Source organism: Lonchura striata, chromosome 6 (genome assembly GCF_046129695.1).
Source record: "Lonchura striata isolate bLonStr1 chromosome 6, bLonStr1.mat, whole genome shotgun sequence".
NCBI classification, from domain to species: Eukaryota; Metazoa; Chordata; class Aves; order Passeriformes; family Estrildidae; genus Lonchura; species Lonchura striata.
In genome coordinates this window covers 46,471,819-46,486,465 of record NC_134608.1, presented here as the reverse complement: position 1 = coordinate 46,486,465, position 14,647 = coordinate 46,471,819, and the positions used below count along the sequence as shown (strand labels likewise).

Here is a 14,647-nt window from a genome sequence, read left to right as displayed (position 1 = left end):
CAATCGTGCCTTGTGTACTGAACATTATATCCCTGTGGGAGCAATCACAGCCTTGATCTTGGCCAAGAGCAGGAGAAGCCAAGAGCCAGAATTGCCCACCCATGCTTTTCCAGCAGGGAGCAAAGCACACACTGCCCCAGGAGCAGCCTAAATGCAGCTCCACACTATCTTGCCCAGAAAGTCCTCAGGTTTACTTAAGCCTCCCTGTTTACTGCACCATCTCTACAGAACTCCATGCACATGACAATTTGGTATTTCACTCTTCATTAAATGTCTCCATTGGTGCAAAAAACCATCAAATTTTTCATTACATGTCCCCTTAAGTAGTAGGGTGCCTGGCACTGACCCCTGTGGCTGTCTTCATGGACCAGATCCTTCTCCAGTTCTGCTTAGGGCTTTACCAAAAGCTGATAAACACAATGGAAGATGAGACCCCTCATTTATGGAGATGACTTGCTCATCTGGTTGGCTCAGCAATTTGTTCATTTGGGGAAACTATTTTTACTCACCATGAATGACTAAGCACATCATTTTGGGGGCTGATGGCTTTTCCTTTTTCCGCTCTTTCTTGGATTTATTTATTTTTAGGTTTCTTTGGGAGGGAAGAGGAGTGCAGAATGAAAGCTCAGAGAACAGGAGACAGAGATCAAGGGAGAGTGGGAAGATTGGATTTACCCCTCCGAGTCTCAGGCTGCCTTACTGCTTATGGAACTTGGCAACCCACTGAGCAATTTCATAGGGTAATAGGAAAGGAGCATTCAGGAGGCTGTGGACTTTTTCCTTCTGAAATAAAAAAAAATTAAAAAAAAAAAAAAAAAAAAAAGAAGCAGGGTCAGGTTCTTCTGCTAATAGTTTCTGAAAAGCTTGAGTAGGATTTGAGACAGAAGATTTTCTCACAAGTCTTACAGCACTTGATTATGCTACACCCCACATGTCCCTAGCGTGATTATGGGAAAATTGCTTTGGGGCAGAAAGTATCCTTCTGTTCTGTTTGTCCCATGCTTAGCACAAGGGGAAGCCAGCCTTGATGCCACAGGAATGCAGGCAATTATTCATCCTCATCCCACCTTTTATTTGAAAGGAAAATAGTCCTAGACCATGTGGTGGAGGGTGTGCATGCATGACCTTTGAAGATGCCCAGAAAATTGGAGGAGGGTTAAAATAATGTAGAATATTGAGGGCTTTTATTCCTTCCATTTTTTATGTCAGTTCCTTGGGGTCACATGAATGGTTGTTGAACCAGTGATGCTGCATATATGCCACTGTGGTCCATGTAATCAACCTCTCACCACTCACAATTAACATTGAGGAAGATGATGAATCACTTACCCGAAGACCAAAAAGTGCTCTGCAAACTGTAGGGATGACCTGGTACCTGGAGAAGAGGAAAAGCAGATATTCAACCTTGCTGACCTTTCAGTCCTCTTCATAGAAGGGAATGTGACTGTCTCTGTTGAACTCACATTCCCCTACACCACCCTGCTGCCTCCTCTTGCCTGCTCCAAACCTCCTCTGACCTTTTTCTCTGCTCACCCTCCATCCCAGCCTGACATTAAGAAGAGGAGCAGCCTTACCCACCCAGCTTTCCCCAGACAAACGAACAGCAGGCTCATCAGTAGCTCCAGTCTGCATCCGTGGGGTTTCATTGTTCCTCCTGAGCCTGCAGGGAGAATACTCTGCACAGCTGAGTTTTTCCAAGCCCTCTAGAAAAGCTGACGACAGCTGGCCATGGCTCTGCCTCTCCTGCAAACCTCTTAATCCCACAGGAGCCTCACTCTCACCCTAGCACTGCCTCTGTTTCTTAGCAGCTTCTTTGGAGAGAGATCTGGATCTCATCACAGGCAGCTGTAGCACTAATAAAACCTTCTTTACTTTGGCAGGACCCAACACCACTCCAGCAGAGATAAATCCTGAACCAGAGGGCAATTTGTCCTTTTTTTAACCAATGCAGGCTTCAGAAGGATTAAATTGGTCTCATGGAAACTGGACCTCCTCCAGTCTCAGAGACCTGTGGATGTGCAAGAAGTGCCCCCACATCAGATCAACCCACAGGGATGAACACAGGGTGGGTGCCCCTACACTGGAGCCAGACCTGCCTGTGAAGAGCTGAGTGAATTACCATCCTTATTTCTTAGCTCAGCACTTTGTGGGTAGGCTTAAGGCTTTTCCAGAGGATTTCCCTTCCCTTGCAGTTTCTGCTCACAGGAACTTTTGTTCTACCCACCCCGTTTCCAGTATCCTGGGGATTGGTCTGCTACCCTTCCCTAGCACCACAGCTGAACTGCCTGCTGCAACAAGGCCACCTGCGCCAGGCTATGTCACTGTGGGGTGACACGGCATGTCCTTGTGTCCTCACCCTCCCTGTGCATCCTCCTGAATGACCTGCAAGCTGTCCCTGCACGGCACCAGCTGCTCTCCACCATCATGTCCCTGGGGGGACTCTACCGCAGCACCCTAGAGCTGGGATTCCGTGCAGCTTCCTGAGTGCTAGCAATGGGAGGTAGCAAGCACATCCCTGATCCTGTGATAAGCCTGGGCACAGCCAAATCCTCCCGGGCTTGACCAGGACACCTCCACACCCCTCCCCTAGAGCAGCCACACGCTGTGCATCCTGCTGCCGGAGTGCTCCCACCCCTGCCTGCGCTGGGATTTGCTCCATGCCAGCAGGATCTATTACCTCACACGCAGGATTTATCCCCTTTCCATTCATCCCCTCACGAGCAGAGCCCGTTTTCCCCCACAGCATTGCATCACCGCCACCTCCCCTTGTTAATTCCGGTTGTCCCCACGCACTCCTGCCACACTTATTTTAGTTTTTCACCCAGGTCCGTAGCTGTGAACCCGCAAACAAGGCTGCAGCCAGTCCCCGCCGCAAATGTCTCTGTGGGTGACACTGGGGAGAGCAGGGCCGAGCATCCCCTTGTGCGGCTCGGGGAAGCCGCTCGGCCGGGGCCCGGGAGATGCCCTTCTCCAGCGGGGCGCTACCAGGATGCTCCAAGCAGGAGGTGACGTCCCAGTGGGGGGGACACGAGGAGAAGGGCTGAGACACGGAGGAACTCTCCTGCGTGAAGCATGTTCGGGGGGAGAAAGGGGGCTGCAGGTTGACCTTCCCATCCCCTAACTCTGTCCCTGCCCATCCCTAGTCCATGGGTGCCCCCCTCCCCGCCCTCCCCTCCTCCTTCAACTCCAGCGCCGAGGAAGCCGAGCCGGAGGCAGTGCTGAGCCGGATATGCAGCGACTCCCCGCATCCCTCCTTGTGAGTATCCCTCGCTCCTCCTGATGCCTTCGGAGGAGACCGATGGACGGACGGACGGGCAGCCAGAGGTGGACTAGTCTCTCCTATTTGCAAAGCTAGGGTGGAGGGGAACTTCATCTAACATCCCCTTCCCCATCCTCTGTCTTCATTCCCTCTTCCCCTCCTCCTCTTCCTCCACCTCCTCAGCCACGATATCCTTTAAAAAAAAAAAAAAAAGGTGGAGGGAGTGGGGTATGAGAAACCTGCTGGCAGGTGGAAGGAACCGGGAAATTGAATCACCGTAAAGGCTAGGACTCAGGTTAAAAAAAATCCCCCCCCCCCAAAAAAAATACCCACCCCCCTAAGGAAGGAGGGAGGGAGGCAGGGTGGAGGGGCGGGCTGCTCTGCCGCACCGGGGACCCGCTCCGCCCGCAGCCGAGCCGCGGGCTCCCATCCCGGCATGGGACAGAAAGGAGAAGGCCCCGACAGACCGACAGACAGGCGGGCGGGGAGGGCTGCGGGGGCTGCAGCGCGGCCGGCTGACAACTCCCTCGCAGCCCCCCGGCGCCTCCCAAGTGTTCCTTTCTGCTTTTATTTGTCTCCTTTCTTTAGAAAAAGATAATTTCCCGCGGTGGCCGGCAGGCGGGTCACGCAGGCCAGCGGGCAGCGGCGGGGGAGGCCGTGGCCGAGGGGAGGGATGCTGCCCGCCCTGCCCGCGCCGCTGCCCCCGCCGCGGGGCCGCGGCCGGCGGCAGCTCCGCGCCGAGGCGGCGGCGTCGTGGTCCCCGGGTGTAGCGGTGCTCCCTCCTCCCTCCTGCCTGCCCTACTCTCCTCCCTCTCTCCTCTGCCCACTCCCTCACTCCTCTCCCTGCTCTCTCCTCGGTCTCCCGGTCCCTCTCTGTCTCTCCTGCCTTCCCCCCACGTCTCCCCTTCTCTGCTCCTTCCCCCACCTTTCTCTTTTCACTCTGCCCCCGGCCTTTCCATCCCCTCACCCCCATTTCTGACGGGGGGGCTTTTCGCTTCGCCAGGGCAGAGCGCGGTGACGCCGCGGCAGCCACCACGGAGAGGACACAGGACCCCCCCTTGGGCCCGCCATGCCCCTTTGAGGGGGTGGCCTGGACCCCGAGACCCCCGCAGGGACCCCCGCAGGGCTGCTTCGCCTGCATCGCCAAGCCCCCAGCTCTCCGGCAAGCTTCGCCCGTCCTGTCTCCTTCTTCTGCCGTTTATCTCATGGAGAGCAAGAGCTGCAAAGGGGACAGCCTGCGGCCAGCGGTCCCGTGCAAGCACTCGGTGGAGAAGAAGACGATGACCAACCCCACCACTGTCATCGAAATCTACCCTGACACCACCGAGGTGAACGACTACTATCTCTGGTCCATCTTCAACTTTGTATACCTCAACTTCTGCTGCCTCGGCTTCATCGCCTTGGCCTATTCATTGAAAGTGAGTACCGAGCGTGGGGCTCGGGGTAGGGGGTGACCAGGCGGGGGGAAGTGTTTGGGGGTTGTGCCTGATGTGAAACACATCTTTGCCACCCAAATGAGAGGCTGCAGACAATGGGGATGTGGATGGGAAGAGCTGAGGAGCCTGGGATGTTATTCAGGTGGGGAAGAGGTGCTTTCACTTGCTCCAAGTACCCTCAGAGGCTCCCCTGTACCGCGGCTGCAGGGTGACAGGCAGGCAACACAGGGCTGCTTTGGCTCATGCTGCACCTGCAGGCATGCTGGCACTAGGTCGCTTATTTGGGATCCTGGCTGTTAGAGATCATCAGGATAGGACCCAGCAGCATTGGATGGTCAGGCAGGAACAGTAAGAGGCAGCCAGCCAGGATCAGCCATCAGCTGGCAAGTTGCAGAGGGTAAGAAGCTTACCAAGTGCAGGGCAATCCTGCCTGTTTCTTTCTTGCCCTCTCCATAATTAAAACACCAGAGCTCGTGGCCAGCTTCCCCCAGCCCAAGCCCTGTAAATCCCAAAACAAGGCCTGGAGACCTGCCAGCATCATGGGAATGGTGAGAAGGTGGAAGAGAGTGCAGGGGGCTTCTAACAGTGGGCTGTGGGGATAGAGAGCTGTGTTGCTGGAGAGGGTGATGGCATGGAGCACAGCCCATGATGGGAATGGGACCAGGTTATTATTCCTGATAGCTGCAGGGGAGAGCAGCCCGGCAGGGATGGTGCCTGGCAAACAGGCAGCACCTTGGCAGCTGCCAGGAGAGAGGGGCCTGGGCTGCCCTCCCCTTCCCTGCCTGCCAGATGCAAAACTAACTGAATGGATGTGCAGAGAGCCCGGGGCGGCTGGGTGGCCCGGAGAGGAGCTGGCTGATTTGTTTTGGCAGGCAGCATTTAGAGGAAGGCCAGGGTGCAGACAGGCTTCATCACAGAAGCAGATCAATTAACCTCATACAGCTCCTGTGAGCTGGACTGTGAGCACCCAGCACTGCAAGGAGGCTGCTCCCAACACTGTCAAGGTCTCCATCAGAAAGGCTCAGGGACAAGTCTGAGGCCCTGTGTCTTGAACTTACCGAGCACTGGCCTGCTGATGCCTGCCTCAGTTTCTCATTCCCCAAGATGGGAGGTGAGCCTTCATCCATTGCCTGTGCAGGAGGCTCTGCTGCTGCCTTGCTGAGGCACTTAAATAATCCTGGGGCGAAGCATCACCACAAGCAAAGGGCAAATCCAGTCAGCAGCGGGCTAATATGAGTGGGTCCCTTAACACCCCTCACACCTTGATCCAGCACGGGAAGAAAAAACTGGCTTCCTTTCCTTGTCTGTATTTGCCTTTAACAATTGACATCTTTCCTGTTGAAGAGGCTACCGTGGGTATCTGGGTACCTGTGGTTCCCTGCTGCTGCAGCAGGGAGGGCAGGACAGCCTGAGAACAGGGCTGACCCATCCCCTGGTGACAAGATAGAGTACTGTGTGCCACCCACAGAGTTTTTAGAGACTGGACCCTTCATTATCCTTGACATGGGATGTAAGGAAGGGCAAAGCCCAGAAGTAACCCAGGGCCTTGCACCAGGACAGAGGTGTGGGCTCAGCATCTGTCTGCAAAAACCTAGAGAACACAAATTCAAACATGAAAAAGAGATGCAGTGGTGAGGGAAGGCAAATGGGAAAATTTGCTCCAAATCAGAGAAAGGAGAACAGAAGATGGCTGTCAAAAACCAGCCTTGGCTTTCGGGCTGAGAAGCTGATGGGATGTAACCGCGGTACCCAAACAGAGGTAACGCTGAGCGGGTAGAAATAACTCTGCTCTGGTTTTGGAGCTCCCCTGTGGCTGTGACTCTGTGGCAGGGGGAAAATAGAAACAAAATGTCCCTCAGAGGCAAAGGATAGAACTAGCAAGTGGCTGAAGGGATGCCGAGTGCTCTCATGAGCTGCTGTTGGGGTGGGTGGTGAGAGGCAGTGCAGATGCTGGGGCAGTAGCAGGTCTGTCCTGGGGAAGACTGGGATGTTCAGAATAGCAGCTGTGTTCCTTACCCACAGCTACTGCAGGGATCTTCACAACACCCTAGCCAGCCTGGGTGTTGTGGTTATTTTTCCAGAAACACGTTTTCTTCTCTTTTACCGTCAATAATGTTTTTCCCAGAAATTCAGAGAAAACAGGAGCAAGAAATGCCCTGGGGACAGATATCCCTTTAAACAGACTTCTCTTGTTCCTCTGCAATTAAATGTAAGGACATTTGAGCAGTAAGAACTTAAGTCTGACCTTTCTAGGATGTCTGTGCTCTGAAAGGACTGACTAAGGGGCAGTAGGAAGAAGAATGAAGCTGCACCTTCCTCTCCCTGAGCCCCTTCTGGGACCCCTGACAGCAGAGCCCTCAAGGGCCATCAGTGCACTACCATTAAGTGGTTCCTGGGTTACAGCTTTCACACTTCCTCTAAATAACTAAAACACCTAGCAACTTCAGGAATTATCATTTTCATTATCAGAAATAGCATTTTCAATTCCCTGTCATAAGGTCACCTGCTTCTGACAGATTTATACTGTTAATAAAGCAGTATCTCCTTCATGACCCGAGTCCATGAGATGTTTCAGTATATATCTTAGCACACCCTAGCATTTCCTCTGGTTTCAGCAGCATAATGCCCACACTGGAAGACAGATATATCCTTGGTACACTTGAATATTACTGTGAATCTGTCTCCTTCCTCATGTCCTATTTTATTGGTTTCAGCCACATATGGGAAAATGGGCATGTCTGCCTGGCCTTTTGCATGCTTGCTGCAGACTTCTAGATTTCTTTCTGCAGGGAAGTGTTATTTTGTGGTGTTAACCATTTACTAAAAAATGTCCAACCCCCCCCCCCCCCCAGCACCAAAGAATTTGTGAAGAAAGAAACACATGAAGGCAGGTGAGGGCAGAAACTGTGACATACGAGGCAGGTTCTGTGTGTGACAGATGTTACAGCCTGAACGGAGTGTGGTAGCACACATCATCTTTATTTACCCCCATAGCAGGCCAGATCCTCAGCAAACATAGCTTGCTGGGCTACAATGGGGTCACACAACTCATGGATCCCTCCAGGGGTCATTTCTAGCATGTCAGGCTTCTCAAGGTCAGCCTCCCAGAGTGCAAGGAAGGCACTTGCATCTAATCATGTGTGCTGGATGCTGGGGGAGGAGAGATCAACAGCAGGACCAGGAAAGTTAGAAAAACCCTAAATAGCCCTAACTCCAGCCCAGAACAGATAAAAGTATCCCTCCAACAGCAGCACTTTGGATTCAGTTGGTTTTGATCAGAAGCAAATGCTGTGGTCTGATATTCAGCAGCTCGCTCCCTTCGCCTCTCCCAGCTCCAAGTGGTAATGAATGATGCATCAGTGCCTGGTGGCAGGAGATCTCACTTCAGTTGTTCAGAGCTTCGTCTCTGGAGACTGTCAGGGTGAGCCAAGTCCTCTGTACCCATTGTGCCATGAGGCAGTAGATCAGAGGAGCTGGGATCTGAGATGAGCTGCAGTATGGATGCCTCGCTGTGGCTCTATAGAGATGAAGATGCCAAGGAGTCTTGCTGGCTTTTTAAGCCTCACCAGCAGCCCACAGCATTGCTTGCAGAGTTTTCTTGCCCCTTGAGGTCATAGAAATATGCCAAGCTCTCTTGCCCACTCTCTGCCCAGCCCTTAGCACACAGCTGTGGGCACGACTGTTTGCCCTCCTCTCTAGGCACTTGTTGATCTTCCTTGTTTCGAGTGGAAGCAGACCAGCACCAATCCACAGCTATTTATTAACCCAGCCTCTCAGGCAGGCCAAACCCAGCCTCTCAGGCAGGCTCTCATCCTGCTTTTGGGAAGGAGCAGTGGTTCATGGACGTGGGTGAAATGCAGGGGTGACAGTCCCGTGATGCCGGTGCCGGTGTGGTGGAGGCACGTGGGCTGGAGAGCTCTTGAGCAATTCACAGAGCAAATAAATCCCAGGATCGCCTCCAGAGCTCCTTCTGTGCAGGGAGCTCTGCATAGAAATGGGTTTACTGACAACCAGCTGTGGACTTCCAGGCTGCCTTAAAAACAGCCTCATTAGACTCGTTATCAACAAACCATTTGTCTCCTTCTGCAAGCTGAGGCAGCACTTTTGACTACAGCAGCAAGTTTGCTGCTCCCAAAAACAAGAGAGGCTGAGCCTCAGGGCAGAGAGAGGGGAGGCGACTGCTGGGGGAGGACTGGGGCAGTGGGAGCCAAGGGGAGCACTTGGAGAAGAAGCAGAACATCAAACCCCAGGGAAACAAAGGGCAGAGGACCGTGATGAGAGGGAGGAGAGAAAGAACCCTTGGGCATTGACACACTGGAGGTGGGGGAGGACAGTGAGATGGAGATACTGGAAGAGAAGGTGAGCAGCAGGGAGGTGACAGGCAAGTAGGGATGGATGATGGATGGATGGATGGATGGATGGATGGATGGATGGATGGATGGATAGGCCACACCACCTTTTGGTGGTGGGAAAGGAGAGAAGAAAGGTTTGCATGTTAGAGCACAAAAGCTGGCGGTGTTTAATGTAAGGATAGGGATGGAAGAAAAAAAAAATTGTGTAAGTTGCCAGCCTGGATCAGAGGTGAACTCTGCCTTGTCTGGGGAGGATCTCCAAAGATGCCACACAGTGCTTGGAGGTGCCCAGGGAAACCCCAGTCAGCAGATGTAATTATCCTCACACTCTGGTCATCTCAGTGCAAAGCAGGGCCAAAAATCCTCATCTAGTTTTAGGCAAGGTGAGAAGGGCAAAGGGATGACAAGAAGAGCCTGTGGCTAAGAAAACACCACACCTGGGTCTAAGGTGGGGATTCAACCATGTGACCTTGAGGACCTGTCCCTCCCTGTGCTTCATCTCTCTGGCTATGGAAAGAATCAGCTTCCAGGGCTCCCAGAAGCTTGTGCACCAGCTGCCAGCACATTATGATGATGATGGCCACAGGAGCATGAAAATAGGAAAAGCTGAAGCTGATCTATACCAGACACCAGCATCTCCTTAAGGACAAAGCAGGGAAGGAGCTGAAACACTTATCTGCTCTCCAGGAGAGCTCCTCCAGAGCCTGGCTCAGTTGCCACAGCAGGACATTAAAGGGAGACATCTGGAAGCATCTGGGGGTGCAAAGCCATGCAGGAGGCTGCCCTGGAGAGATGTGGGAGGCTGGAGCTGTGAGTGGTGTGTAAGGAGAAACTCATTTTCATTGTGCTTTTATGCCACGGGGACCCTTGCACTTGTCTGGTGCTTAGAGGCTCCATTTCAGTGTAAATGATTATGGGCAATCAGGAATGATTTTCATGAGGGTGACCACTGAAGCCACAGGCATTAGCAGGAGTGTGTGGGTGGGACCAGCTGGAGGTGCAAGGAGAGGAGGCAGCTGCGTGCCCTTTGGTAGGAGTCAAAGGTGGCCATCGTTTGGACCGAAACAACAGGAAAGGGAAGAGAGAGAAGGATTAAAAAATGGAACTGTGGGGAAATGGTGTCATTGGGAAGAAGGCAGCCCCACGCACCCCTCGACACAGCAGCAGCAGCATGACAGGAGCCAAAGGGAGAGCCATGGGCAAGTCAAGGAGAGGTGCTGCTGAAGTGTGTCATGGGAAAGGGCTAAAGCACCAGCCACGAGTGTGAGCTGGTGCCGGGTGGGAGATGCTGCTGGGAGCACTGGAGAAGGCTGAGCATGGAAATCAGGGTTGTAGGGCACGCCAGGGAGAGGAGGAACAGGAGGTGAGGAGTAGGAGACAGCTCCTGGGGCCAAGAGGAACTGGCCTCACAAAGGTAAAGCGGCTTGGCTGCGGGCGGGTTGCAGAGCTGGCCATGCCGGTGTGCTGGAGAAAACTGTGTCTGCCTGGCAAACACTGACAGCAAACGCCAGCTTGCCTGCGGCAGAGAACACCGGGTTACAGTGCAGGAAGGGCAAAAGGCATTTGCTCCGTGTCGGTTTTGCCTGAGGCAGCCCCACCGCTGGGAAGAGGAAAGTGTGTGAGAGCTTCAAAGAGTCTGCTGGGAGCAGCAATCGGGATTTCTGGCCTGAATCCAGCACCGCTGGGGCTTCTCACCAGTGTGTAAGGAGGTGCCAACTGTCTGGTGCTGCTGAGCCCAGGGGTTTTGGGGAGGATGTTAAACTTACTGAATAATTTCAAATGTGAGTCATCTCGGACATGCAGCTGACACAGAAAGGCATGTGGGCTCCCAGGCTGCCGGCTTGATGCCTTCCCAGAGATCATCTCCTCTGCTGAGAGCTCCAGCCAAGTGTGCCCCAAAGACACATGAAGTTTGTGACTGTCCCCTCTTCTTGATCCCAGAAGGATGCTGAGCTGAGCCCTCCACAGCAGGGCAATGAGTAGATGACTCCAGCTCCAGGCTCCAACGAGCAGGGCACATCAGAGGCTGAGGACATGGCACAGTTTGATTTAATACAAGTATGAATTAAAAATAGGCTCATTCTTGCCTTGTGCCTGCCAGCGCCAGATCCTGTGGGTCTTATGCCAACAGCAGCTTCCCTACCCACAGTTCAGAAGATCAGGGGTTGCTTGTGCAGAGAGGTCCCCATTGCTGTGGTGGAGAGGAGGAATGTTGCTTGAGGGTCTGAAATGCAGTTTTGGAGGACCAATGAACCAGCAGAACTCAGTGAGAACAAGGGATGCAGCAACCCTTCCCTGTGTCCAGCTTTCAGGACAGCCTTATGGGTAAGCACTGCAGGAGGAAGAGAGAAAACTCTGTAAGATGTGGTCTGAATCTGTTGCAGTGTCTTTTTGGAAAGCTCCAAATCGATAAAAGCCTTTTAATATTCCTCGGTCTGACTCTGGTGCTGGCTTTTGCAGCTTGCCACCCACATCTGGTGTCCAGCCAGCAATGCCTGGAGGGGCTGTCACTGCTAGCAGCAGGGCAGGCAAGGGGCTCACAGCTCCTCTCCCCACAGCCCCCACCCAAGAGCAGGCAGGGCAGGCCCTGCTACACCCTGGGCACCCCGCTTGGATACGGGAGATGGATGAGGGGTCAAGGGTCCTGGTCCTTTTATCCAGATCCTATTGTCCAGGTCCTTTTGTTCATCCTTGTGGCTCCAGCTGCCTGAGTCTTCTGAGTGCTGGCTGAAGGGGCAGCCTGGGGACAGGGACATGTCCCTGCTAGGAAGCAATGGAGTCTGACCCCATCTCTGCTGGGATCTAACTGCAGAGCTGCTGCTGGTGGACAGTGCAATCAGCTGCCTGGCTGTGCCATCGCTGCCTGCCTGGCTGTGCTGTCACTGCCTGGCTGTGCCATCCACTGCCTTGTAGTGCCTGCTTGTAGCATCATTGCCTGGCTGTGCCATCTGCTGCCTTGCAATGCCATCATTTCCTGACAGTGCCATGTGCTGCCTGGCTATGCCATCATTTCCTGACAGTGCCATGTGCTGCCTGGCTATGCCTTCTGCCGCCTGGCAGTGCCATCCACTGCCTGGTAATGCCATTGCTGCCTGGCAGCGTCATCTGCTGCCTTGCAGTGCCATCTGCTGCCTGGTGATGCTGTCGCTAGTACATCGGTAATGCCCACTGGTGGCATTGCTGTGACAGTGCCGTGCACTGCCTGGCAGCCTGAAGGGGTGGGGACAGCCCAGTGACATGGACATGCACAATCATCACCCACTGCAGCGCTGTCCCAAGGAAAGCCCATAAAGTCCCAGGCCGCGGGATAATGAAGGGAGCAGACGGTGCTGTCAGAATGGAAAACTGCCTGTGACAGAGATGCTACACAATCCGCATAAGACCTGCAAAAGGAAGGGAACTCATTAACCCAGCACTACTTAATATGCTGGAGGCTCGTGCACAGCCCTGGAGCTGCAGTAGGATGCCGTGCCAGGTTCCACCTGCTCGGCCCCTCGGTGCAGACGGAGGCACAGGGATGCACACCAGAACTGCAGCCAGCCTTCTCCCTTCTCCCTGGGTGAGCCCCGCCTGGCGCTGCAGGGCCAGGGCGCTGTGACACAGTGGGAAGTGTGCTCTAGTGCCTGTGTGCCTGGGGTGTACAATGGCATCTCAGCTCCTTTTTGCACCCCCAGGCTCCAGATGACACTGCCCCACTCTGGGGACCGTGGGGCTCTGGTTTGCCTGGTTGGTAACAGCAACGAGTCACTCTTTCAGGTCTTCTCTGCTTCCAAGAATTTCTAACCCACAGGTATTAAAGTGCTTGGCTTCACAAGCTCAACCCATAGCAGACACAGGGTGCAAACCTCATCTCAGGGTGTTTTACAGCACCCCAAGGGCTCAAATACAAAGAGGCCCAGCCCAGCCCTCGCAGTGCACCTATACAGGTAACAACATACAGGTGCACTGAGGTTTGTGGCTGTTGCTTGAAACAAGTTATGTCTTTCATACATATTGCAATTACTTTATTTAATTATGTTTTTGTCTCAGGTTCGGGATAAGAAACTGCTCAATGACTTAAATGGAGCAGTTGAAGATGCCAAGACAGCCCGGCTTTTTAACATCACCAGCTCAGCCCTTGCCACCTTCTGTATCATCCTGATCTTCATCTTCCTGCGATATCCTCTCACTGACTACTGAGTGAGGCCAACAGCAGCTGCTGCCGCCAAAATGCCTCTATGCCAGAAGTGTCTGCAGTTTCTTGTAGCAAGGACACACAAAACAAGCCAACCACTACACCATGATTGCCAAAAAAAAATAAGGTCAATTAAATACAAAAATAAATGTTAAATTAGTTTATCAGCCCAGCTGAGCATACCTTTCTTGCCCTGAAATGGTATGTGAACAGCTGAAGGAAAGGGTCTCACTCTTACACATGTACAGGAAGAAAAATAGAACCAAGAAATATTTGTTTTATGGCCAACAAGCTGTGTGAAAAGAGCGTGCAAAGCCCAGAGCTACGCACACTTAGTGGCAAACAGCTGAGCTCTAGGAAGCAGTGGGGTCCTGTGGAGCTGGAGACACATACAGTGATGGATGGGGATCATGGCAGGGCTGGCTTACAACATATCAGGTGTGTTCAGACCGCCCCACCACCTCCAGCTTGTGGGGGTTTCTTTTCCTTTTCTTTTCCTTTTTCTTTTGAATTTCATCTACTGGTTCAACCAACTCCCACCCCTGGAGAGCTGAAGGTGTTAGGAAGTTTATGCTGGGGAGCCCCAAAGCCTCCAGAGAAACCTCAAAGTGTTAAAGGGCAGGTTTCTCCTTGGGATATCCCAGCAGTGCTGAGAAGGAAGGCACCTTCTGGAGAACTCACCTAAGCCACCTAATTGGAGTGCTACTGTATTTCTGTAAACAGTCAATAAAAAGATACCTCTGATATGTGATGCTGCCGGGTTAATTCCTTCTTTAGCAGGGCTGGTCTCCTGGTCTCCATGGGCTGGCAAGAGAAAATGCTAATGTCACCAGCAGCTGCTCGGGAGAGATTTAAAGCAGGAGTGAGGGATGCTGCTGCAGGTCGGGGCCGCACGCAGCCGTGAAGGAGAGCGCAGACCCAGATTTAAGAGCAGAGACCTCGGTGACTCCTTGATGGACGATCTATGGCAAGCAGGCAAAGGCAGCCAAGCGGGCAGGCCCCCTCCCCTGCTAGGACCGATGTTGAAAAGGGAAATAAATTGCCACACTCTGAACCTGCTGCCACTGCAGCACTTCCCAGGGTCATTATGAAGAGCCAGATTTCGGAGACGACGTGCGTTTACCACTGAAACAGGCAGGAGCTCAGAGCCCTGCCCCATAGCTGCCTGCAGCTGCCTGTCATGCTGCAACTCAGCACACCCAGACTTGAAAACACCCATAAATGAATGACAAAACTGGGGCTAAAATACAGTCTATCAGCCCCTCTGACCCTTCATCTCATATGCCACAGCTGTCTCATCTTTTTCCAGCTGTAAGATGACCTCATGCCAAGAGGCACCAATCACTGCAGACCAGCCACGGAGCTGGGAGAAGGCATCAGGATCCACCTTTGCACCCACCCTGAAAGTAGAGGTGAAGCAAGAGAT

At 53.2% G+C, this 14,647-nt stretch overlaps 1 protein-coding gene across 2 annotated transcripts; it reads left to right on the top strand.

The window, feature by feature from the left end:
- Positions 1-3,026: 3,026 nt before the first annotated feature.
- On the top strand, positions 3,027-13,965 carry IFITM10 (interferon induced transmembrane protein 10). 2 transcript variants are annotated; one of them, XM_021526719.3, is made up of 3 exons: positions 3,027-3,256; positions 4,263-4,677; positions 13,077-13,965. In XM_021526719.3, exons 1-3 carry the CDS (start codon positions 3,147-3,149, stop codon positions 13,224-13,226), a joined length of 675 nt encoding a protein of 224 aa, XP_021382394.1. In that variant the 5' UTR covers positions 3,027-3,146; the 3' UTR covers positions 13,227-13,965. The 2 variants fall into 2 exon arrangements, with proteins under 2 accessions (XP_021382394.1, XP_021382395.1); XM_021526720.3 differs by lacking the exon at positions 3,027-3,256 and adding an exon at positions 3,284-3,324.
- The last annotated feature ends 682 nt before the right edge of the window (positions 13,966-14,647 follow it).

Coding starts and splice junctions, on each gene's coding strand:
- IFITM10 (XM_021526719.3), top strand. CDS start 3,147: ATGGGTGCCCCCCTCCCCGCCCTCCCCTCCTCCTTCAACTCCAGCGCC. Junction 3,257..4,262: donor GACTCCCCGCATCCCTCCTT/GTGAGTATCCCT, acceptor TCGCTTCGCCAG/GGCAGAGCGCGGTGACGCCG. Junction 4,678..13,076: donor CCTTGGCCTATTCATTGAAA/GTGAGTACCGAG, acceptor TTTTTGTCTCAG/GTTCGGGATAAGAAACTGCT.